The sequence below is a fragment of the Zootoca vivipara genome, chromosome 12 (genome assembly GCF_965207765.1).
Source record: "Zootoca vivipara chromosome 12, rZooViv2.hap1.1, whole genome shotgun sequence".
NCBI classification, from domain to species: Eukaryota; Metazoa; Chordata; class Lepidosauria; order Squamata; family Lacertidae; genus Zootoca; species Zootoca vivipara.
Genome location: NC_142595.1, coordinates 37,734,717 through 37,759,583, shown reverse-complemented (window position 1 = coordinate 37,759,583; position 24,867 = coordinate 37,734,717). Strand labels below are relative to the sequence as shown.

The following is a 24,867-nucleotide window of genomic DNA, read 5'->3' as shown; positions in this document are numbered from 1 at the left end:
GCACTCTGTGTGGGGCTTCCCTTGCACTTGATCCTGATTTTAAGCAGAGTCTGGATGGCCATCTGTCACGGATCCTTTAGTTGAGATTCCAGGGGGTTGGACTAGATGACCCTCAGGGGTCCCTTCCAATTCTATGATTCTAAGCTGCACAGTGGAGAATGCTGTAGCACAGGCATAGGCAAACTCAGCCCTCCAGATGTTTTTCAAATATCATGTCTTGAGTTTGTGGAGATCAGCGTGTATTTGAATATTTCTATGCGTTTCTGTGTGCTGATCTCCACAAACTCAAACACGATATTTGAAAAAACATAGAATTCTATTTCACAAATCAACACGACCTCATAAATTAGCTGACGAAGACGTCCACATCGAAACAGGGCCCTGTCCTGGGTTCTTTTACTGAATCAACTCGGCATTCCGGCTCTACGTAAAATGACCCTTTTGGAATCGGACTGATATTTACGGATATTATTAGTTGATATCTTTTGTGTCTTTACACTGTAATGTCCTATTATTTACACACACTACCGTGAATTCTAAGTTGTAACATTTATTTCAAGATACATATACTCTAGTGAACTTGAAGCTAATTTCTTGTTTGTATTCATTTGTTCTGTTCAAGACTGCTAGTCTTACCAGAATACATACCTTATTTGACTGTAACTCGCGAGCAGGATTTATTCCTAACATTGAAATTTCTGGTCAGAGTTCTTGGTGTCCTTTTCTTCGGTGTAGCACCATTGCTGGCAGGTAGTGAGATTGCATATGCCTGCATAGAACGCCTCTGCTCAGAGATTTGCACTGGTTGTATACAAAGCCCTTAACAGCTTGGGACCAGTTTAGTTGCAGGACCCCCTAACCCAGGCATCCCCAAACTGTGGCCCTCCAGATGTTTTGGCCTACAACTCCCATGATCCCTAGCTAACAGGACCAGTGGTCAGGGGTGATGGGTATTGTAGTCCAAAACATCTGGAGGGCCGAAGTTTGGGGATGCCTGCCCTAACCCCATATATGCCCACTCAATTGCTTCAACCTGTACAACTGGCATTGTTACACATGCTGCATAATGCTCGTTCCGCTCTTTCCAGTGCCTGCTTAAATATTTTAAAAACCAGGACACCCTAAAAGTTGTTTACAAAAACTTGACTTGCCTAAGATCCAGGACAAAGTGCCGCCTTTCAGAAATTCCCCCCCCCCCCCGACGTCCAATTCCTTCTTTGAAATCCTGTTAATGTCTGAGAAAATCCAGGCATATGGCAGCCCTAGCCTTAAAACATTTTGGTTTAGGCAAGCCTAATCAGACACGCAGAAGTTCCATGTTGTTGTTGTTGTTTAGTCATTTAGTCGTGTCCAACTCTTTGTGGCCCCATGGACAATAGCATGCCAGGCACCCCTGTCTTCCATTGCCTCCCGTAGTTTGGTCAAACTCATGTTCGTAGCTTCGAGAACACTGTCCAACCATCTCATCCTCTGTCGTCCCCTTCTCCTAGTGCCCTCAATCTTTCCCAGCATCAGGGTCTTTTCCAGGGAGTCTTCTCTTCTCATGAGGTGGCCAAAGTATTGGAGCTTCAGCTTCAGGATCTGTCCTTCCAGTGAGCACTCAGGGCTGATTTCCTTAAGGATGGATAGGTTTGATCTTCTTGCAGTCCATGGGACTCCCAAGAGTCTCCTCCAGCACCATAATTCAAAAGCATCAATTCTTCAGCGATCAGCCTTCTTTATGGTCCAGCTCTCACTTCCATACATCACTACTGGGAAAACCATAGCTTTAACTATATGGACCTTTGTCGGCAAGGTGATGTCTCTGCTTTTTAAGATGCTTTCTAGGTTTGTCATTGCTTTTCTCCCAAGAAGCAGGCGTCTTTTAATTTCATGACTGCTGTAACCGTTTGCAGTGATCATGGAACCCAAGAAAGTAAAATCTCTCACTGCAGATGTTCCATGTTGCTTTTTGATCAATACGTGTTTTAAACTTCTTTTATCAATACTTTTTATGTTTTATTATATATTTTTAGTAAACCACAGTTTTGATGAATGCAAAGAAAGGAAGGTCGTTTGAGTGGTAAACCTGCATTCCCCCACCCCCCACAAACTAGCTAAAATGAAATTGACTTTTAAATAGGATTTGGGAACAGGAAAATGGCCTGCAGTTGTAGGCCCCACATTTCATTGATCCAAAACCCGAAATCCAAACCCGAAAACTTGATTCTGAGTCATAATTCTCCTACTAGCTGTAACATACATCGCTTTCCTGCAGCTGTTATTGATGGGTGGGTGGAAATTCTACAGCTTCAAAGGTTCGGTGGCGGGAGAAAAACAATTTGACTTGGAAATCATCCCGTGGCAGGGAAATGTTGCGGTTTCTGCTAGGTAAAAGCAAACGAAGTCTCCAAGTATTTTATTTTATGCTGACGGGAAATGAAAGTCAAAACACCCATCTGTACTATGGAAAATGCCAAGATGATGGTGAAGATTATTTTAATGGGAGCTTGTTCCAAAAAGGATTCCCAACCAACCCCCGTAGCAAAGAAGATGAAAGAGTCCGGTGGAAACTTAAAGACTGACAGCTTTGTTGCAACGCGAGAAATTGTGTCCGTGGAAGATGAACGCCAGTCTGCAAAGTGTGGGGTGGGGGTTGGGAGTTCAAAACCAGGAAGCTGCAACATAAAATCATAGGCAGTGATCTTATGCCAGCCATCTACAGACTGCCCAAATCTTCTCCAGACCCGTTTTCTCTCCCTCTCCCCCCCCCCCTTTTATTATAGCATCAGTGTCAGCACCATTTTCTGTTTCACCTCCTTTTCCTTGTGGGAAAATGGCACCGAAACATTAACATCTGGCGTGGCAGAATGTGGGTCTGTTGTGCAGGCAAGGAAAAGCAAAACAGTCACATAAGAGCAGTTTGTGAGCAAGTAAGACCTTAGGGATGCAGCAACATTCAGCGTGGTGTGTGTGTGTGTGTGTGTGTGTGTGTGTGTGTGAGAGAGAGAGAGAGAGAGAGAGAGAGAGAGAGAGAGAGAGAGAGAAGTGTGTGTGTGGTTTTTTTTATTTAAATGGACTGAAAATGTTACTGTTTCGGATGCTTTGTTAGTGATGAAGCAGAACGCAAGCCTTTCCCCGAATAACAGGTGGAATGAAGGAAACTTAAATATGCCATGTCTCCTAGCAGCAAAATGAAATGGCGCAGCAAATTTGTTGGAGGCCCACAAACAGAAACCAGAGATCCTGGGCCCTTGCCCGCAACCCAGCAGGCCCCACTGGTCCCCAAAATTATAGGGCAGCTTGCCCCCTCTTCTGCTCTCCTCCTCCTCGCTTTATTCTGACTCCTTGCCAAGGTCCATAAAGCATGCCTAAATGTACTGTGAATTGTACATTTACTGTAAAGGTGAAGGTAAAGCAACCCCTGGCCATTAGGTCCAGTCGTGACCGACTCTGGGGTTGTGGCGCTCATTTCACGTTATTGGCTGAGGGAGCCGGCGTACAGCTTCCAGGTCATGTGGCCAGCACATGAGAACCAGAGGAGAACCAGAGCAGCACACGGAAACGCCGTTTACCTTCCCGCTGGAGCGGTACCTATTTATCCACTTGCACTTTGACGTGCTTTCGAACTGCTAGGTTGGCAGGAGCTGGGACCGAGCAACGGGAGCTCACCCCGTCGCGGGGATTCGAACCGCCGGCCTTCTGATCGGCAAGGCCTGGGCTCAATGGTTTAACCCACAGCGCCACCTGTGTCCGTGTACTGTACATTTACTGTACAGTACTGTTAATGTACTGCCATCTCCTCCATCTTACCAAGGAACAACCCACAGGGACAGATTCCATCTCTTCTGCCCTCCTTCCTTCACTTCCTGTAGTTCACAGGTGTTGTTTTCAAACATTTATTCTTAGGGTCTTTTTTTGCGGACTGCACTGTCAACACAATTTATTTATTTATATTAAGTTGCATGATTGTATGTTTAAATGTAAAAGCATCACAGCCTGGGACAGTTCAATCAGTAAAGCATGAGACTGAATCTCAGGGTCATGGGTTCGAGCCCCATGTTGGGCAAAAGATTCCTGCATTGCAGGGGGTTGGACTAGATCATAGCTGCCAAGTTATCCCTTTTTTACAGGGATTTTCCCTTATGCTGAATAGGCTTCCTCGCGAGAAAAGGGAAAACTTGGCAGCTATGGACTAGATGAGCCTCAGGGTCCCTTCCAACTCCACAATGATTCTATGGTATCGTCCCCCCTGTTCACAAACAGACAAATGAGGCTGTGAGGTGCAAGTCAGAGGAGGAATGAAATAGGACCCATTTTCAGAATACTGGAGCATAGCACAGCTGCCAACTGCAAAGAATAACCGAGGAATATAGGCATATACAAATAAATGTACACATTGGATGGTTCTGTGCATAAATATACAGGCAAGTTTTAAAAAAAAGAATCTGAAGACAAAAATGCGAAAGAACAGCAAGAAACACTTCTCTTCATTCATCGTTCTTTAGGGAAACATGCCTCTGAGCATGTAAAAAGTTTGTCTCGATGTGAATAGAGGCAGTAGACACAAATGTGCCTTTGCAACAGATAGGAAGAACTTGCGGAGCTGAGGCCTTGCAAGGGCAGCGAAATCACACTTCTGAAGAAATGTACACCTGTTGGTTTTCCGCCTGCTGTACAGCGAACAGAGACCCAATGCATAAACAGCAACAACCCGGCAACCTTCGCTTGCGACTCCTGAGAGTTTGGAGACTGGAAATGCAGCCCTGGGGTTGTGAAGGGATTTTCTAGTTGCAGTTTCTCTTCTGAAGCCCATGCTGTTTCTGCAATGGATTAACAGTCTGGAGACCTGTGGGGGAAAGAAAAAGAAAGCAGAAGAAGGCCAGGAAGCCTTTGATGTCCTTAAGTCAGGGATAGGGAACCTGTGGTCTGGCTGGCTGAGGTGGCTGAGCTGCAAACAGAAATGGAACTCTTAATCCCTGTTTTTTTTTCCATGGTCGGCAGCAGAGGGAGGGTGGACACTTACACATAAATGTGCAGCAAGAGGAAAGCGATTTACATGAAAATTGCATACACTAATAATCATTGTAATTGAAATAGAAATAGGCAACACCGTAATGGAGAAGACGGACGAGGTGACCCGTGTGCCTCCCTGTCCAGTCCAGCAGCTAACTGGGGGCTAGCCAAGAATCCCTTCGCTTTTGACTACAACTACCATGACGCTCTGCTGTTGGGCCTGCTGGCTGGAGCTGATGGGAGTTGTAGTCCAAAGCAGCTGCAGGGCACCACTTTCAAGGTCCCTTTAAATCAGGGGTGGGCAACCTAAGGCCCGGGGGCCAGATGCGGCCCAATCACCTTCTCAATCCAGCCCATGGTAGGTCCGGGAATCAGTGTGTTTTTACATGAGTAGAATGTGTGCTTTTCTCTAAAATGCATCTCTGGGTTATTTGTGGGGTATAGGAATTTGTTCATCTCTCCCCCCCCCCAAAAAAAATATAGTCCGGCCCACCACATGGTCTGAGGGACGGTGGACCGGCCCACGGCTGAAAAAGGCTGCTGACCCCTGCTTTAAATGGAGGAGTTCGTCAAATAGAGGACTGCCTCCCATAATAGCAGGTCATACGGTCAATCTAGGTAGAACATGTGCTTTTGAATGCGTAAAGACTCTGGTTCAGTCCCCACCATAGCTGCCAAGTTTTCCCTTTTCTCGCGAGGAAGCCTATTCAGCATAAGGGAAAATCCCTTTAAAAAAAGGATAACTTGGCAGCTATGGTCCCCACATCTCAAATTAAATGAATTTAGGGGTTTAGAGGCTTTGGGAAATAGGTAGCCTACATTATTTGAGAAGCTTATGCTTACAATGAATCTGCACGACTTCAGTTTTATCTCCAAAGCAAATGTTGGATGTGTTGCTCATTTTAAAGTCAGGGTGGAACATAGCTGAATTTGGAGTAGTGTGAAAACTCAATTCGGAGATTGCTTTTTTTTTTTGCGATTTCTACAATAGGACATTTCTGTAGGCGAGTGGGAAGGAGTCCCAGGATCCTTTGCGAGGGAGGGTGGATTTAATCAATCAATATAAAGGCCCAGAAATATTAAATGTTTGCTCTCCTTGTACAGTATTCCTATTTATCTGGTTGGGCGGGGAGAGGGGGGAGAGACTGGTTTTTCAATAATTCCAGGGAAGTCTAAGACGGCAGCAACAGGAAAATAATTTAATTCCTTGAAGTCCTTTTTCTTCCCCGTAATTTTGCTGCACCCAAAGGGAAATACATAGAGAGAGATATATAATATAAACCAGGGGTTCCCAAACTACGGCCCGGGGGCCGGATGCGGCCCAATTGGCCTCCCAATCCGGCCCACGACGACCCCCACCGCTCGCCGCCGCCCGCTCTTACGGCGCGCAGCGCGGCGGCGATCTTCCAGGTCAGAAAAAAGCGCCGAAAATCCTTTGTGCGCATGCGTATGGGCCTCTCCCGACCCAGAAGAGGTTATTTCTGGTGCACTTCCGGGTCGGGGGAGGCCCATACGCATGCGCACAAACGATTTCTGGCGCTTTTTCCGACCTGGAAGTGCGCCGCCACGCCAGTAAGCACTCCCCCGCCCTCCGGCCCGCCACGCGATCGGCGCGGTGGGAACCGGCCCAAAGCCCGGTAAGTCTGGGGACCCCTGATATAAACAGCATTAAAAACAGTTTAAAACAAATTAAATTCACTACTAAACTGTTCTTATTGGTGTATTTTATATTGCTATAATTTGCCTTGATAACGCCTGGCACAGGGCAGGTGGTAACAACCACAACCACAACAACAACAACAATTGCAACTTCATGGCACAACAAATGATATTAAGCTGACTCTGGAAGTGAGGTTATTTTATTCTGCACATGATTTGTGATAGAGAAGTAGACCAGCTGGGTTCTAAGAACTGATCCAGTCCTGTACAGTATGTTGCAATGACCAATACTTTAAAAAAAAGTTTAAAAAGGGGAAATTCATCTCCTCTATTCCAAGTCAGGGTGGCTAAATGCTGTGTGTCAATTTCTCTCTCCCTCAGTTTCTCATTTTCCATATGAGACATTCAGTTCACATTTCTACATCAGATTACAAATTTCTTTTTTCTTTTTTAATCCTCATGAAAATGCTAGTGTGCATTTCTTTTAGTGTAAACGTTTTGATGTGCAATCTGACCTAATATGCACATTTTTTGCAAAGCATATTTCCCTTAACATTTATATTAACATCCCTAATACTGTACCGTGTTTCTCCGAAAATAAGACACCGTTTTATATTTATTTTTCTTCAAAAAACAAAACCCACTATGGTTTATTTTCAGGGGGTGTCTTTTTATTTATTTATTATTAAGTATGGTACAGTTTTAACCTACAAGGTTACCTATCACTATGGCTTATTTTTGGGGTATGGCTTATATTCCTTGAATGCTTAAAAATCCTGCTATGGATTATTTTATGGCTACATCTTATTTTTGGAGAAACAGGGTATACTGCATTTTATATATGCATTTTATTCATACTTTAGTACATGCATTTTGGTACACATTACTTGGCTGGAGAACTGCATCACACCATTCGGAGAATGTGAATTTTGAAGGAGGGCTGTGTTTTGCTTTGCATATTGTTTTGAAAAATGCAAATTAGCTGAACCGAATCTCTGCTCCCTAATTCTTTTTTTCTTCTTTTTCTTCTTCTATTTTAGTTTTTCCTTTATTACTCACAAGTATATATTTACATCATAACTTTACATCTTACAATTATACATATTCTTGTTTTCAGAGTACGGTATGTTCGTAATTATTATTATCATAGATCGACAAGTATTACTGTACACAAAAAAGATGTAATTTTAAAATCATAATGTTCCTCATAAATGAATGACTTTCCGTCTCTTCCATTTTGTACTAATAAACCTATTGCCTATATTTGTCCATTGCATAGCTGCCAAGTTCTCCCTTTTTTAAAGGGAAATTCCCTTATGCTGAATAGGCTTCCTCGCGAGAAAAGGGAAAACTTGGCAGCTATGGTCCATTGCCTTTTTATTTATAATATTTTCTTATCTATCAATTTTCCTTTTAAATTTGTTATCTATTCAACTATTCAGAAACTATTCAAAGGCCATTACCGTTTTCAGATTGCAGCAATTACTCTTCAATTATTCCTTGAAACAATTCCAGTTTGAGACAAACTCCTGTTTGGATTGATTCTTTCTGATAAGTAGTCTAACTCCGCATACTCTACACAGTTTTTGTATCTGATCAGATCTGGTAGGTACATATCTGCTTTTCCAATGTGTAGCTATTATAACCCTCACAGTGTGGTGGCATACAGAAAGATTTTCCTTGTTTTTTGGGGGGATATCCAAACCGGTAATGCCTAATAAGAATGATTCAGGTGGTTGTTGTTTTTGAATATTCACTTTCAAAATTCTTTTTAGTTCCAGATGAATATCATTCCAAAATGGTTTAATCCCTCTGCATGTCCATCATATATGTAATGTATTCCCACCAGGTTCTCCACATTTCCAACAGTTATTATACATCTTAGCAAGTTTACAAGGTGCCACGTGCCAACAGTAGAAACTGCTCCCATGAGACGCAAACAGGAGCCTCCTGTGGATTAATGTAGAGAAAAAATAGTGTGATGCTTAAGTTACTGACATTAAACTAAATATATGAAAATTATATCCCGGTCAGCTGTTAATAATTTAGGCTACAACCCTATTTTGCATTTCCCTGGGAGTTACCTCCATTAAATACAGCAGGACTTAAGGAAACATTGTAGGTTTTCACTGTGAATGTCCAGGAGTTACAATAGTAATATATCCATTGAATTAAAAAAAAAAAATACTAGAGAGCAAAAAACTAGTGTTAATTAAATTAGATTCTTTAAAAACAATAACCATATCAAATTGAACCAAAATACTGAAAAAAATATTTTAAGACATGGAATCTAATATATTTAAAATGCATATATAGCTGATCAAAATATAATCTCTCTTTGCAATGGTGCAAATTCAGGAAAAAACCTGTCTATTAATATTGCCTAATTCTAAATATCTTTATACTTTTAAGTTCAAAGGAGATCTATCTCTTAAGCTCTCAGTCAAGCATATTCTGTGGAATAAATAGCATCCTCTCACTCATTCCTGTACACTGCATTTTAAAAATGGTAATAGAAGGTGTTTCAGGGCTTCATATAATCGTTATTGATTTAGATTTTCATTTCCCTCAGTTCAGTTTGATTTTGCTACTAAAGAAAGGTTAGTAATGTACAGGACTGTCCTGTCTGCATTTTCTGGGAAACAAGTCCCACTTCTATCAGTGGGATTTACTCCCAGGTAAACTCTACCAGTTTACAGTCAGGAGGGGGAAGATTTTGCCCAAAAAATCTTTTAAGGTTGTGTTTTGCTTTTCAACTAATAGCTGCCCCTCTTTTCTCTGCTCTCTTTTCTCCTTAATCCGCCCAGAGGCCTGAGAATAAAGTAGAGCAAGATGCCTAAGCACCGTGTGGTTATTAGCTGTTGCTCTGCTGTGAAACTTGCATGAGATGTAAAAGCCACATTTGCCACCTTTTCCATATTTGGGATAATAATTATTATTATTATTATTATTATTATTATTATTATTATTATTATTATATTTATACCCTGCCCATCTGGCTGGGTTTCCCCAGCCACTCTGGGCAGCTTCCAACAAAGATTAAAAATACATTAAAATGTCACACATTAAAAACTTCCCTGAACAGGTAATTCGCATTTCTGCAAATTACTAAATTACTCAGCGAGTTGTCCAATGATGAAGGCTAGGAGCTTGGTTCATTTTAAACAGAACCTGCAATTCTCAAGGTGAAGGCTAGAAGCTTGGTTCATTTTAAAGAGAACCTGCAATTCTCAAGGTGAAGGCTAGAAGCTTGGTTCGTTTTAAACAGAACCTGCAATTCTCAAGGTGTAGCTAAATATGAAGGCAGCCCAACCTCTTCCAAGCCATCACCTTGATGGCCAGCCGAACTTTGTGGACGACAAAGTTCCAGAGTGAGGGATGATGTCGACAGGGTCTTCTGAAATCACGCTGATCTGGATGCCCAGCACAAAGTGAGGTGGGGTGGGGTGTGAACCCACTACTGCTTGCGGATCACATTTTGTCTCCTTTGCCCTCAACTTCATATGCTCTGAAAGTAGCAAGACGCCAAGCACAGCTTTACAAAGAGCTCCAAGGTTCGGGGAAGCGTATGGCTGAACCCCACCCCCCAAGCCTCCAAAATTCCTTCTCCCCTGTCATATTTTGCTTCTGGAAGAGGGGCAGGGGAGTCTTCTGATGGCCACCAGGAGAAAAGTGACTGAGGAGGTGATTTAGGGGGTGGAGATGTGAGCAGAGCAAGAATTCGGTACAGCCTCCCAACTGCCCACTTAACATCAAACCGCGCCCCCCCCATTCCTTCCGCTTAGTAAGGAAGTTGTTCGGTGAGTGACCCAACTCTTAACACATGCTGGGGATCAAAGTTTCTGTTGAAAAGAAAACAAGGCCCTATATGACTCTAAATAAGCCGCGGCCGTCTGAGTTTCCAACGTTTTGTGCTCTGAAGCATGGCTTCAGACCTAAAGGCAATGCTCAACATTTATCTTGGCCTTCCATGTAGCTGAGTGGTAGGGCATCTGCCTTGCATGCAGAAGGTCCCTGGTTCAATTCCTGGCATCTCCAGGTACAGCTGGAAATTGCTGCTGCCTAAAATCCAGACGAGCTGCTCCCAGCCATTGTAGACAATAAGGGATATTGGTCTATGTCAGTTCTAGTCAGTTCTTCATTTTTCCCAATCGTAAATTCGGTTATCCACATTTCTTCAGCAATTTGTGTATTTTATTTAAAGAAAAGAAATCATGAAAATTCTTCAGCATTTTAAAGTGAATTTATCCTAATAAACACACTTTTATGCTGTATTGACTAATGGATACGTTGTTGCTAGAATTTATCCTAATATAACGAATCATTGTGTGTTGTTTTCACTAATATATCAATTCTAATGCACACTTTCCCCATAACATATGCTTTTTCTTTTTCTTTGTTTTATTTTTTTGCAAACATTGGTTGGGGAACCCCATTGCAAAATTCAGATAAGTGTGGCATTTGATGGATGGCTGAGTTTCGGTTCTCATATTGTTTTGGAGAGTGCAAATTTAATTGATCCACATTTAAATGTCTTTTACTTTTCTTTGTTTATTGCATTTCTAACCCACTTTTTTTCTCCAAGGTTCAACCCCTCTCCATCTACACAACAACCCTGGGAGGTTGGCCGAGTGGGGATTTGAACCCTGGTCTGTCTCCCAGGTCCTAGTCCTGCCTTCCAACAACTGCACCACCCTGGTGCAAATGAAATCAAAATCTTCTCTCCCATCCCTAGGAGACACCCCTGAGCTTGATGGACCAACATTCTGACTCAGCAATAAGGAAGCTCTCTGTGTTTTTCATTCCTTACCTGCCTCGGCTCAGATGACCTCCTGGCCTTCTCCTTGCGGCCTCTCTCTGTTCTGGAAGCATCGCAGGGAAGTGTGCGACGACCCCCTTTGGCGTGCGCGCAGGTACTCACGGTAGTTGCGCGTCAGCAAGGTGTAGAGGAAAGGGTTGATGCAGCTGTTGCCGTAAGTCAAGCAAGTCACCAAGTGGTTGATGGAGATCTCTGTGTGGACGGGCAGGCGGGCAGCCTGCTGGCAGTAAAGAGGCAGGAGCTGCCAGACCCAGAAGGGCAAATAGCAAGCCCAAAAGGCCAGGACAATGACGAGGATGAGGAGGAAGACCCGGTTCTTTGGAGAGCGGCCCAACCCGCCGCGCGTCTGTGACACCCAATAAGTCCTCGCCAAGCGCCAGTAGAGGGACCCGATGATGATGCCAGGAGCCACGATGCTGGTACTGAACAGGACGCTGAGGTAGACCCTGTACTGCTCCTCACTCCAGGTTGGGGAGCAGAGGCGCCGCACGGGCACGCCGTCCCCCACTGCCCGCTCCTCCTGGTGGATCATCACCATCATGGGCAGGGCCAGGGCAAAGGACAGGAGCCAGATGGCGAGGGCCAGAGGTCGCCGGCAGCGCCGCGCACGCCTTGCGGCCTGGAAGGGGTGGGCCACAGCAGCGTAGCGCTCACAGCTCATCAGGGTGAGCAGGAAGATGCTGGCATGCATGGTGACGAGGTCCAGGCTGAGGAGGACCCGGCAGCCGGCCTCGCCAAAAAGCCAGTCCTTCACCAGCCCATTGTGGACAATGAAGGGGGCCGTCGACAGGTACAGCAGGTCGGCCAAGGCCAGGTTGACCAAGTGGACACGGAGCGAGGAAGCTGAGGGTGATGCCCGCACCACGGCCAAGGCGTAGAGGTTTCCCGCCACCCCGGTGGCACACATCAGGCTCAGCACAGCTCCCAGGGCTGCGGCTGACTCGCCTCCCTCCGACACAGTCCCGTTGCCCAGGGGCACCCACAACGAAAGGTTGGTTGTTGCTGGCTCCATGGGGAGATGACCGAGGGTAGGATGTCCAGGAGAACTTCTTAACGTTCTTCAGAGAAAGTGAGACAGCAGTACCTTGTTCTTTTCTGACCTACCTACTTATTGTTTTAGCTGCACATCTATCTGTCTGCCAGGCTGCCTCTGCGTCCATTTGTCTACCTGTTTTTCTTCCACTTACTTCTGATCCTCCGAGAAAGAGAGAGAAGTTGATCTGAGTGTGCAAAGGTTTTTCTGTGGGGGTTCAGCTCCCCAAAGACCTCTCTTCTCTGCTCTGCATCCAGACATGAAGGGTTTTTTGTTCCTCACCTTGTTCCTCCGCTCAGTGTGCCCAAAGCTCAGCGGTGGCACAAGGTCTCCAGAGTGTGCGAGGAGTATCTCCGAGTGTCTGTCTGGGGCTGCGAAGAATTCTCTTCTCCTGCATTCCTCGCACCCTGCTAGTGTCGGTATGTTGGGGTCGAACCTTGACCCGGCCCCACACGGGGAGCACAGCTCTCGGCTCCTGTCTGAACTGAGGAACCTGTTTATTTCATCCTTGGGGTGGAATTCTGACGGCGTGTCAGCAGAAGGGACTGCGGGGCGGGCGATGGGACAGCGTACGGGGGTCCGATTGGTCCGGAGTTTGGAACAGTAAGAATCACCACCTCCTTTTTCTCCCCCACACCAAACAGGCAGACACCCAGGGTCCAACTCCCTGCTGGCATAGTCATGCAGCTTTCCATGGAATGATGCCAACCAGGAGAGAGAGAGTGAAAAAAAAATAACCAAGAGATAGAAAGACAGAAGGAGACTGTATGGATCAATGGACAAAAGAAACTCATAAATGCAAAAGCAGAGACATAGAGAGAGGAAGAAAATGAGCAGGCAAGACAGGGGCGACCAGACCCACCTCTTGTTCATCATCGGTTTATTTATATAGACCACTTTTCCAGAAAATTGTGTTCACAACATACCAATTGAACGATAATAAATACAATTCATATGTACCTACAGATACATATGGATCATATGTATTCATAGGACTATAAATACAGAAATCCATGCAACATGGTATAAAACATTACATAAAACAATACAAAAAGGTGTAGCCTAACTTATCAGCTTAGTACTAAACAGCTGGAAGAATTTCCATCACAAAAATGAACTTGATAGCACAGTGGGTACCTCAGTTTTCGAATATAATTGTTTCCGGAAGACCGTCTAAGTTCCAAAATGTTTGAAAACCGAAAACTCAGTACAGAAGCCTCAATACGGAAAACTCAATACGGAAGCATGTTCAACTTCCGAGGTGAGTTCAAAAACCAAAGCATTTACTTCCAGGTTTATGGCTTTTGATAACCAAAGTACCACTGTATACAAAATGGAGGGTTGGGTGAAGGTCACTCTCCCCAAAAGCGATTAGATCTCTTCCTGCATCAAGGCTGGGAACAGATGGCCTTTCTGTATTATTAACAATGGATTTTCATTTCTACCCCTAATTCATAGTCCCACCCATAAAATAAATATTTCTGACCTTTTTTTGCCTGCCTAGTTTAAGAGAATTTAGGGATTAGCAATTCAGCCAGGGTCTACTTTGCCATAGACGTCATACTTTCTTGTCCTTTCCTCCCCAAAACGCTTTGTTTGGATTTCTGGAATAAGGGTGTTTTGTTAACCATCATGAAATAGGAAGAACTTCAACAGCAAGTCCTCAACATAGTAGAATGCCTTATTATTGATTTGCTACTTAAACATATTCCAGACTTCTCTTTCAACTTATCAGGAGCCCCACTCTTCACCATGCATAAAGGCTGTCAAAGTTAGAAGATGAGCTGTGGTTTTTAGATCCCTGAATATCCACCAAGTGAGCCTTCACCAACCTGGTGAAGGTCATGCAACCCCTACGAGCAAGTAGTGGGGCCCATGGGGCTGCAGGAGAGAAGAGAGGAAGGAAAAGTCCTGTTGCATGAGATGCCTGTTCCACCGGTGGATAGACACTGTTGGATGTCACCTACGGTCTGAATTTTCTGGCTGCTAATGTAACATGATTTATGATTGTGGCGCTGTGGGTTAAACCACAGAGTCTAGGGCTTGCTGATCAGAAGGTCGCCGGTTCGAATCCCTGCAACGGGGTGAGCTCCCGTTGCTCGGTCCCAGCTCCTGCCCACCTAGCAGTTCAGAAGCACATCAAAGTGCAAGTGGATAAATAGGGACCGCTCCAGCGGGAAGGTAAACGGTGTTTCCGTGCGCTGCTCTGGTTCGCCAGAAGCAGCTTTGTCACGTTGGCCACATGACCCGGAAGCTGTCTGCGGACAAACGCCGGCTCCCTTGGCCAATAGAGCGAGATGAGCACCGCAACCCCAGAGTCAGACACGATTGGACCTGACAGTCAGGGGCCCCTTTACCTTTATCTTTAAGTCACCTGGTATGTGTTATGCCCTAAAACAGGCATCCCCAAACTGCGGCCCTTCAGATGTTTTGGCCTACGACTCCCATGATCCCAAGCTAACAGGACCAGTGGTCAGGGATGATGGGGATTGTAGTCCAAAACACCTGGAGGGCCAAAGTCTGGGGGTGCCTGCCCTAAAAGGAAGGCTGCAGTAAGTACTGCGGTTATTAAAATAGTGCATATGGAAGCAATAGGATGACTAAAACCTTATTCCTCTTGGAATAAAAATTGTCCAGAACAAAAATATGGTTCCAAAGCTTTACTAACAGAACTTGTTCCAAAACAGACTTACAACGATTAGGATACATCCAAATAGTTGCCTAAAATCATGTGCTTGTCCAAGCACAGGCGGAACATCTTAAAAATATAAACTTCAAACTTCAAACAGAACTGAAAGCAAAGTTCTTTCCCTCCACACTGACTCCATTACAACCTGAGACTGTATTCTCTCCAGAAGAAACACTGGCACATTCTTTGTCTTTGGTGGCTTGAGAACAAAGACTTGGCTCACACAAAATGGTGATTTGCAACTGAATACCCCTCTCATGTGATCTAAGTTAAACACCACATGAGAAAGTAGCAGAGATACATTCTCAGTTAATTATCCCTCTATTAGGAACTCAGAGAGTGTCATTTAGCTTCAGTTGAGTTTTCTATGGTCCCTTTAGCTATACAGTCATAACTTGTGTTACGTTTGCTTCAGGTTGTGGCTTTTCAGGTTACGAATGCGGCAAACCCGGACGTGTTTACTTCCGGGTTTGCCGCAAGCACAGAAGCGGTCTCTGCACGCTTCGTGCACGTGCAGTAGCAGCACTCTACTCACCGACTTTTCAAATGGCACCCCGAAATGGATCGCGTTTGTAAGTAGAGGTACCACTGTTCTCATAACAGTTATTTTCCTTTTCAATGTACAATTAAACAGTTATACTTAATAAGTGTATGTGTGTGTGTGTTAGTCACTGAACATTTATGCAATTTGACCTTTCATGAGGCTGCATATATTCTCTAACTGAAACAGGGACATGTATCTATTAGCCCTATTCTTATGCCCAGAACCACTGCCTGATTCTGCTTCTCTCTCTTTCACATTGTTGCAGACTGTTAAAGACTGTATCTCTTAATGCAGGCATAGGGAACCTTTGACCCAATAGATGGTGTTGACTTACAACACTCAACAACACTGAATGTTGGCCCAAGCGGCCAGGCTGGTTAGGGTTGATGGGAGGTGTAGTTTAGCAACATCTGATCTTATGTATGCTATATCCATTTACTCTGCAATAAGCGGGCGCGCTGTGGTCAAAATCACAGAGCCTAGGGCTTGCCAATTGGAAGGATGGCGATTCAAATCTCACAACGGGATGAGCTCCTGTTGTTCGGTTCCAGCTCCTGCCCACCTAGCAGTTTGAAAGCACGTCAAGTGCAAGTAGATAAATAGATACTGCTCCAGTGGGAAGGTAAACAGCATTTCCGTGCACTGCTCTGGTTCGCCAGAAGCGGCTTAGTCATACTGGCCACATGACCCGGAAGCTGTCAGCAGACAAATGCCGGCTCCCTCAGCCTATACAGCGAGATGAGCGCCCCAACCCCAGAGTTGTCCACAACTCGACCTAATGGTCAGGGGTCCCTTTGCCTTTACCTAAGCTGTGCTCAACTAAAAGGGTGTGGGTTCCTTTTGTTTAATGATATACTGGGGAAATGTTACTGGTCTGCAATATAGCTAATATGTCAATTTCTGTTTCTCTCCGTTTCTCATTGTTCCAGTCGTAAATTTGATTTTCCACACTTCCACATCAGTTTGTGGTGTTTTTGTTTTTTTAAGTCCTCATGAAATTTCAAAGGCAAATATGCATTTTTGCCTAATATGCACATTCCCCCCAAAGCTATTTCCCTAATATAATAGACATACCTCAACAGTTGCAATGTGTGAAAAGGTTTTCTGTATGTTGCATGATGCTTTAGTGCTCATGTGCAGGAATACACATGCTTGTGCATGACAGGCAAGAGCAGGCATCCCCAAACTTCGGCCCTCCAGATGTTTTGGACTACAATTCCCATCATCCCTGACCACTGGTCCTGTTAGCTAGGGCTCATGGGAGTTGCAGTCCAAAACATCTGGAGGGCCGCAGTTTGGGGATGTCTGGGCAAGAGACACACGCACAAGCACACTCCAAACAAATTCAGAGATTTAACTTCTAGAGATTCTGAGGAGGCAGCTGAACCCTGAAGAATGGCACCTGTATTGTCTCCAGTGTACGAAATCCCTACACTGTGATATCCTTCTGGATTGATATTCTTCTTTATTTTATGGGAAATCATCTTAAAGGGTATTTACCTTAACCGAAAGGTGAACAATAATTGTTTTTTTAACAACCACATGTGACCTTTTAGGCAGGATACCGATCTGATTAAAAATCCATTTATGGGGACAATCAGTTGCAGAGTATTTATCAACGAGGAAGCAAACAGAAGATTTAATCGAATGCTATCGCAAAGTCTTTAACTTTGGTTAAAACCACAGTTTGTACTGTGTTTTCATCTTCAGGTACATACAGTGCATTAATGGATGGATTTATTACACTGGAGACAATACAGATAGTAATTTTGCCATGGAAGGCAATGACTAACAACCTAGTATTAAACAGATTTTTCATGGAATTTTCAGTCTGTTTTGCTGCCCTTTCTCTGCATTCGGGCACCCCCACTGGCAGAGTCAGTATTCAAGTCTTCTGTGTTTACTGGTGTTGGGGAGAGAAGAGAGGCTGAACTCGGACGTCTTCCAGGACTTCTGCTCTGGAAGAACGCTCTGAGTAATTTTCGGGGAAAATCCCACTGAGATGAAAGGAAAGGCAACAGCAAAAGAAAGTCCCAGCTCTCGTGCACAAGCACATATTTGCTGATTCCCCACCTCCAGTGTGGTGTAGTGGTTAAGAGTGGTAGACTCGTAATCTGGGGAACCGGGTTCGCGTCTCCGCTCCTCCACATGCAGCTGCTGGGTGACCTTGGGCTAGTCATACTTCTCTGAAGTCTCTCAGCCCCACTCACCTCACAGAGTGTTTGTTGTGGGGGAGGAAGGGTAAGGAGATTGTTAGCCACTTTGAGACTCCTTCGGGTAGTGATAAAGCGGGATATCAAATCCAAACTCCTCCTCCTCCTCCTCCCTGTTGAATTTGTACCTGCTACATCAAGAAGTCTCCATCAGAAAATAATAATTTGGGAGGAGTTATGCTTCTAATAACAAAGCACTTTGGACATACTCATAGTAATATCCCTCTATGTTATTACACCCTATATATATGTTATATCACACACACACACATTCACGTCCTAGGCGTGGGAATTATAAAATATAGCAGCAAAGGATTCTGGGAGTTTGGTTCAGTGTAGAGCTAAGAACCTCAAGGACCGCCTCTTTCCATATAAGCCTACCCGGATCCTGAGCTCATCTTCTGAGGTCCTTCTTTGTGTGCCTCCTCCTCGAGAGGTCCAAATGGTGGCCAACAACGGGCCTTCTCTGCAGTGGCTCCCCCTCTGTGGAATGCCCTTCCCAGGGAAGTTCACCTGGTGCCTTCATAATACACCTTTAGGCGCCAGGCAAAAACGTTCCTTTTTAACCAGGCCTTTGATTGATTCGATTGACATCCTATGCCCTTTTAAAATGTGGTTCTTTTTTTGGGGGGGGTGTTATTAAGTTGTTGTTTTTACTACATATACTGTGCTTTTATATTTTGATTTTATTCTGTGAACTGCCCTGAGACCTCCAGGTATAGGGCAGTATACAAATTCTAACAACAACAAGAAGAAGAAGAAGAACAACAACTGGTGTGCCATGGCATTCTGGTCTAATCTGTCAAAAGACTTCATTTGTCCTATGAAGACGCTGTGTATATTTAACAAGGCAATGTCTGTGAGCAGTGCATATGTCTCTCGCTTGTGAACGTGCTATTAGACACATGTGAAATGCTTGTGCAACCTGAGTTGTCTTTGCCGAGTTGCCTTTCCGAGCTGTATTTGTACATCATTCTGTCAGGCTTTTGTGGCTGTGTGGTTTGAATGTGTGTGTGCTTTATAGCTGGGCTGTGTCTGAATCTACTGTTCACAAATGTATTATTATTATTATTATTATTATTATTATTATTATGGAACGAACACGACTCAATAGACTGCTATCATGACATGTGCCCCTCTTGAGTGTACAGTGGTACCTCTACTTACGAATAACTCTACTTACGAATTTTTCTACTTACAAATGGAGCTCCGTCCGCCATCTTGGATGTGATTTAGATAGGATTTTTTCTACTTATGAATTTTTAGATAGGGTTGCTTCGACTAATGAATTTTTTCTCCCAATGCATTCCTATGGGATTCGACTTACAAATTTTTTCGACTTACAAATGTGTGTTCGGAATGCATAAAATTCGTAAGTAGATGTACCACTGTATCCCTGTTTCATATAATATTTGTACCATTTATGAGCGGTGCCCTCTCCTCTATTCATGCTGACCGCAGAGCCTCGCCCCACCCTTCTTCCCCTGCCCTCAGATGTCCCCCATCCACCTTGCTGTCAGTCTCGGCCTTCTCCTACCCTCAACCCCGTCTTAAGCTGGTCACCAGCTTGGCTTGAAAGGAGGTTATTCCTGGCTTGAGTTGTGTGGATTAGACTGAGGGAGGGGGGAAGCATATGGAGGGGGATTCCTCGCCAGCAAGCCACAGCCTCAGCCAAAGCAAACTAGGTTGGCGCTGCTGGGTTTGTCTAACCTTGTGACCCTCCAATGCGCAAGGTTTCCTGGGAGGGAAATGGGGAATCTAACAGAGTCAAGCAAGAAGCCAGGCAGAACATATCAAAAAAGGTAGTTTGGGCCCTGGGCAGGGCCTGAGTCACAGCTCAAAAACCTATCAAGCAGTAATAAGAGAGCCTGAGCTTGTGCAGAGTGCATTTTGCCCACTCACCATGAGTTCTTTTAGCACATTGGTCTAGCAGGTTGCAGCCCTATCCTACCCTCCATCAAAGGTGGATCGCAACAGGAGCCCTATCCTACCCTCCCAGTGTCCCGATTTCCCAGGGACAGCCCCAGAATTACAGAAGTCATTCCAGTTTCGGGTTTGATCCTGGAATGTCCTAGTTTTCCCTTTACCTCCCCCTCCACATCTCGGAGAAGAATTAAAAGTGGTGGGGAGACCTGCCCCTGCCCCACTCCTGTCCTTTTTGGAATAGGAGCCTCTCTCTCTCTCTCTCTCTCTCTCTCTCTCTCTCTCTCTCTCTCTCTCTCTCTCTCTCTCTCTCTGTGTGTGTGTGTGTGTGTGTGTGTGTGTGTGCATGCGCAAGCACAAAAACAAGATCTTGTTTATACTGAAATTAAAATACCTGCACCAAATGAAGGAAACTGTGAAGCTGGCATACGAAGCCCTTCCTATAATTTTGAAGAAAGATGGAACCAGTCTCCACTTTAAGTACTTGAATTACAATGCTTCAGCAGCCAGCAGTTTTTTAAGGAAAGATGTGGAGTGTTTATTCCTTTATTGTAAACTAAGCCTTACACTGCAAGCCTTTACAGAAGTAAGTCCCACACTGTGTTCAGATTTGCATCCATACATGTAAATGATAATATGCAAGGTTTACTGCTAGTCAGCTCCCAATTCTAGCTCCACCCCTGGGTCATTGAGTTTTAAAAACACAAGAAGGGTCTAGCCCATCTAGTCCAGAATTTTGTTCTTGTAGTGGCCAATCAGATGCCCTTATGGGAGGGCCAAAAGCAGGACATGAGCTCTTCACCTCCCTGCCCCGAGGGATCCATATTCTTAAAATGAAAACGTGGCATGATGCTAAACCTGTTGGCCCGTTTAAGGGACCTGCTATTTTGTGGTTCCTGCTAGAAAAATGGACGTTAAGTCTCTCAGGTTTCATTTTTAAACCCCACACCCCATTTTGGAGTGTTTAAGCAGCTGGCTCCTGAAGACTGCTTGCATGATTCATCCTCCTCGGTTGTTTTTCATGCTTACAGCTCTCTCTTTTTGGCCCTTCTAGGAGGAAACCATCAAAGGCTGCTCAATTCATAGAGCCAAGTAGACACCTCCCTAAGCATGGTGGTCAGCTACACTTTGGAGCACAAGAAGAGCTCTGTTTGGCCAGGCAAAAGGTATTTCTCGTTCAGAAGCCACAGTGGCCAGCCAAATGCCTCCAGGATGCCCTCTCCAAACCCTGGTTGCTCCTCAGCAACGGGCATTCAGCGGCCCTGCGTCTGAACATGGATGCACCACGTAGCTTCCAGTAGCCACAGAAAGATCTACCCTCCATTCATTTGTATAATCACTCTCTTCTAACAGTGAACCCAGCTGGCGAGTGCCAAGAGGACTATAGCCAAAGTGGACCCACTGAGAAACAAGAGGGTATGTTTGGAGAAAACCTAAAGTTTGCAAAAGTACCCCCCAAAAAATAAAATAAAATCTGGGAGGAAAAAAAAACCCAAGAGGCCACCCACTCAACCCCAAAAGAGCTGTATAAGGAGCAAGCATGCTCAGCAGCCATAGAAAATTGAATGTCTTCTTTGGACAAGGGATGGAAAATGGAAGGGAAGAGAGGAAGGCTTGAGCAATTTGCAATGCAACATTTTAGCTCCTTTCAGGCTTTCCCTTAAAGAGCATCTCCACACTCATTGTTCAGCCCGGACACTGAGGTCCAGCGCCGAGGGCCTTCTGGCGGTTCCCTCACTGCAAGAAGCAAAGTTACAGGGAACCAGGCAGAGGTCCTTCTCGGTAGTGGCACCCGCCCTGTAGAACGCCCTCCCACCAGATGTCAAAAAATAAACAACTATCTGACATTAAAAGACATTTGAAGACAGCCCTGTTTAGGAAAGTTTTTAATGACTGATGTTTTAATGTATTTTTAATCTTTTGTTGGAAGCCACCCAGAGTGGCTGGGGAAACCCAGCCAGATGGGCAGGGTAGAAATAATATATTATTATTATTATTATTATTATTATTATTATTATTATTATTATTACAGCTCCCATGTAACTCTACACAGGAGCTGGGAGTGGAGACGCACCAAACAGCCCTTCACCTGGCATCTGCACAAAGAGCATGGAAAATTGTAGGGACAGAGCCTTTCTGTGTACAGCAGCTTCCTCTCTCTAGCCAATGGTAGGGCCGGCCCCAAGAGATCTGAGCATCCCACAGCTCCCCTGGTCAGGACATCAGCCTTGTTCAGAGTGCAGCAATATCAAAAGCAACACGATGGCCAGAAACAATTACAATGTGAATTTTTTAATGGAATGATTCAAAACATCAAAACGAACAAACTGAAGTCTCTGATAGTCTCTGAAAGTCCTTAAATGGATCACGGTGCCAGACTATACCCGGCAGAGAACATGTTGTGAAGCTTCGTATAATCAGCAAATGTCCAATTCTGATGTCCAACTCTGAACTCTGCTGGACAGCGTTTCTGGATAACAACTACTGTTTCGCTGAATTCTTCATCAGCCAATTAGTTCAATACTCGTAAGTAGAAAGATAATGTAATTTCTTCATTAACCAATGACAACAGTGACTACCTAGTATAATCGCATGGGCACTGTTCCAGAGTAATTTTCATTCGCATGTATATTATATCTATTTGAAAAAAGATTGGTCAATGAAGAAATTACATATCTTTCTACTTATGAGTGTTGAACCAATTGGATAATGAAGAATTCCATAAAGTTTTTCCAATTGTAATTGTTTCTGGCCATCGTGTTGCTTTTGATATTGCTGACTCATATTTTGCAACACAGGGGTTTGTTTGTTTGTTTATTCATTGTCCAGAGTGCAGACAGACAATAAAAAAAATGGTCTTGAATTGAAATCACCGTGTGGCTCCCTCGTTTACCTACCTAGGACCCTGGGGTTGCATCTAACTTTGGCTGTGTACACACTATACCTTTAAAGCGTATTTGAAGTACATTTACGCCCCTCAAAGAATTCTGGGCACTGTAGTTTAGAAAAGGCCGCTGGGAATGATAACTCCGTGAGGGTAAACTACAGGGCCCAGAATTCTTCGAGGGAAAGGATGCGCTTGAAAGGTGTGGTGTGCACACAGTCTTTCTACTCAGAGTAAACCCATTGAAATTAATGGACCCATATTAGTAATGCCCATTAGTTGCAGTGGGCCTGCTCTGGGGGTGACTAGCACTGGACACACTGTGCCTCCTGATTCCCAGTTATCCCCTTCCTTGTTCTTGTGAGTTATTTTCCAATATCAAACCTGCCCAGGCGCCTGAAGGTGTGTTTGAGCCATAGGAAAGAAGAAGAGACGGATAACTTTCCTGCTTTTTTCCCTTGCCTATTCTCTCTCCACCTGGAAGCCAGACACAGTTTTGGTTTTGGGGTTTTTTTGCGGGGAGACAGGGGTAGTTGCAGACGGGGGGTGGGGAGCAGAGAGAGGGATGCCTAGGGAACAGCTCATGTCATCCCTTGGCTGCCATTTCCCAAACTCGAGCCTGAGGACAGCGGGGGGGCTCCCAGCCACCATGCCTGAATTCTGCACCAGCGCCAGCAACTCACAGGAAAAATAAACCGAGAGGGAACAGCAGCACCGGCACCAGATGTGGGGCAAGAAGCCCCACACCTCCGCTAACAAATACTCAGCTTTAGAAAGACCAGGAATTTTGGATTTCAAACTGGTCCAGCCTTGGGTGTGTGTGTGTGATGAGTTAGCTGCCTGCCTGGTATCATCATGTTTTATAACACCAGACCATTGGTCCAGCTGGCCAAGTATTGGCGGCAGCTTGCGCCACAGAATTTCAGGCAGGGAGTCTCTCCCAGCCCTACATGAAAATGCTAGAGGTTGCATGTATGTGGTCAAGTATGCCCCACCTTTCCTCTAAGGGTAGTGGTACAAGGCTCTCCACTCTCCCCTTTATCCTCACAACAACTCTGCGAGGTGGGTTAAGCCAAGGGATGTCGACCGGCCCAAGGTCACCTGGCGAGCTTCATGGGGATGTGTGGGGATTTGAACCCGGGTCTCTCAGGTTCTAATCCAAAGCACTCCAATTGCTACACTACACCTACGCAGAGATGACTCGCTGAAATTAATGAACCTAAGTTAGCCATGTGTATTAACTTCAGCAGGTCTGCTCTGAGTGGGACTAGCATGGAATTTGGTGACTAATTCCACCCCAGTGATTGATCCTGAGACCTTTTTCATGCAACCACTGAGCACGTTCCTGGATTCGTGGCCCTCTCACTCTCACCCTTACAGGATATTTAATATACAAGGTGTTACACAATAGCCCTGTGCAGGGCCAGATATAGGTTTGATGGTGCCCTAAGCTACTGAAGGTAATGGGGCCCTTTATATGTCCAGCTGTCCCTTGTCAGCAACAAATTGTCGCTGTTTTTTGTGTGTTGAATCTATGCTACGTGATCATTTATGCACCTAATAGGTATCTTAAGCCATTTGCACATAACAAAATATGCATTTTATCAAAGTAACTTTGACGCCTGCTTCTTGGGAGAAAAGCAATGACAAACCCAGACAGCATCTTAAAAAGCAGAGACATCACCTTGCCGACAAAGGTCCATATAGCTAAAAAGCTATGGTTTTCCCAGTACAGTAGTGATGTATGGGAAGTGAGAGCTGGACCATAAAGAAGGCTGATCGCCGAAGAATTGATGCTTTTGAATTGTGGTGCTGGAGGAGACTCTTGAGAGTCCCATGGACTGCAAGAAGATCAAATTTATCAATTCTTAAGGAAATCAGCCCTGAGTGCTCACTGGAAGGACAGATCCCGAAGCGGAGGCTTCAATACTTTGGCCACCTCATGAGAAGGGAAGACTCCCTGGAAAAGACCCTGATGTTGGGAAAGATTGAGGGCACAAGGAGAAGGGGACGACAGAGGACGAGATGGTTGGACAGTGCTCTCGAAGCTACGAACATGAGTCTGACCAAACTGTGGGAGGCAGTGGAAGACAGGAGTGCCTGGCGTG

At 44.8% G+C, this 24,867-nt stretch overlaps 1 protein-coding gene across 1 annotated transcript; it reads right to left on the bottom strand.

Moving 5' to 3' along the window:
• Positions 1-11,474: 11,474 nt before the first annotated feature.
• On the bottom strand, positions 11,475-12,521 carry LOC118095357 (urotensin-2 receptor-like). Its single transcript, XM_035136561.3, has one exon. It carries the CDS (start codon positions 12,483-12,485, stop codon positions 11,475-11,477), a length of 1,011 nt encoding a protein of 336 aa, XP_034992452.1. The 5' UTR covers positions 12,486-12,521.
• Between the last annotated feature and the right edge of the window lie 12,346 nt (positions 12,522-24,867).

Coding starts and splice junctions, on each gene's coding strand:
- LOC118095357 (XM_035136561.3), bottom strand. CDS start 12,485: ATGGAGCCAGCAACAACCAACCTTTCGTTGTGGGTGCCCCTGGGCAAC.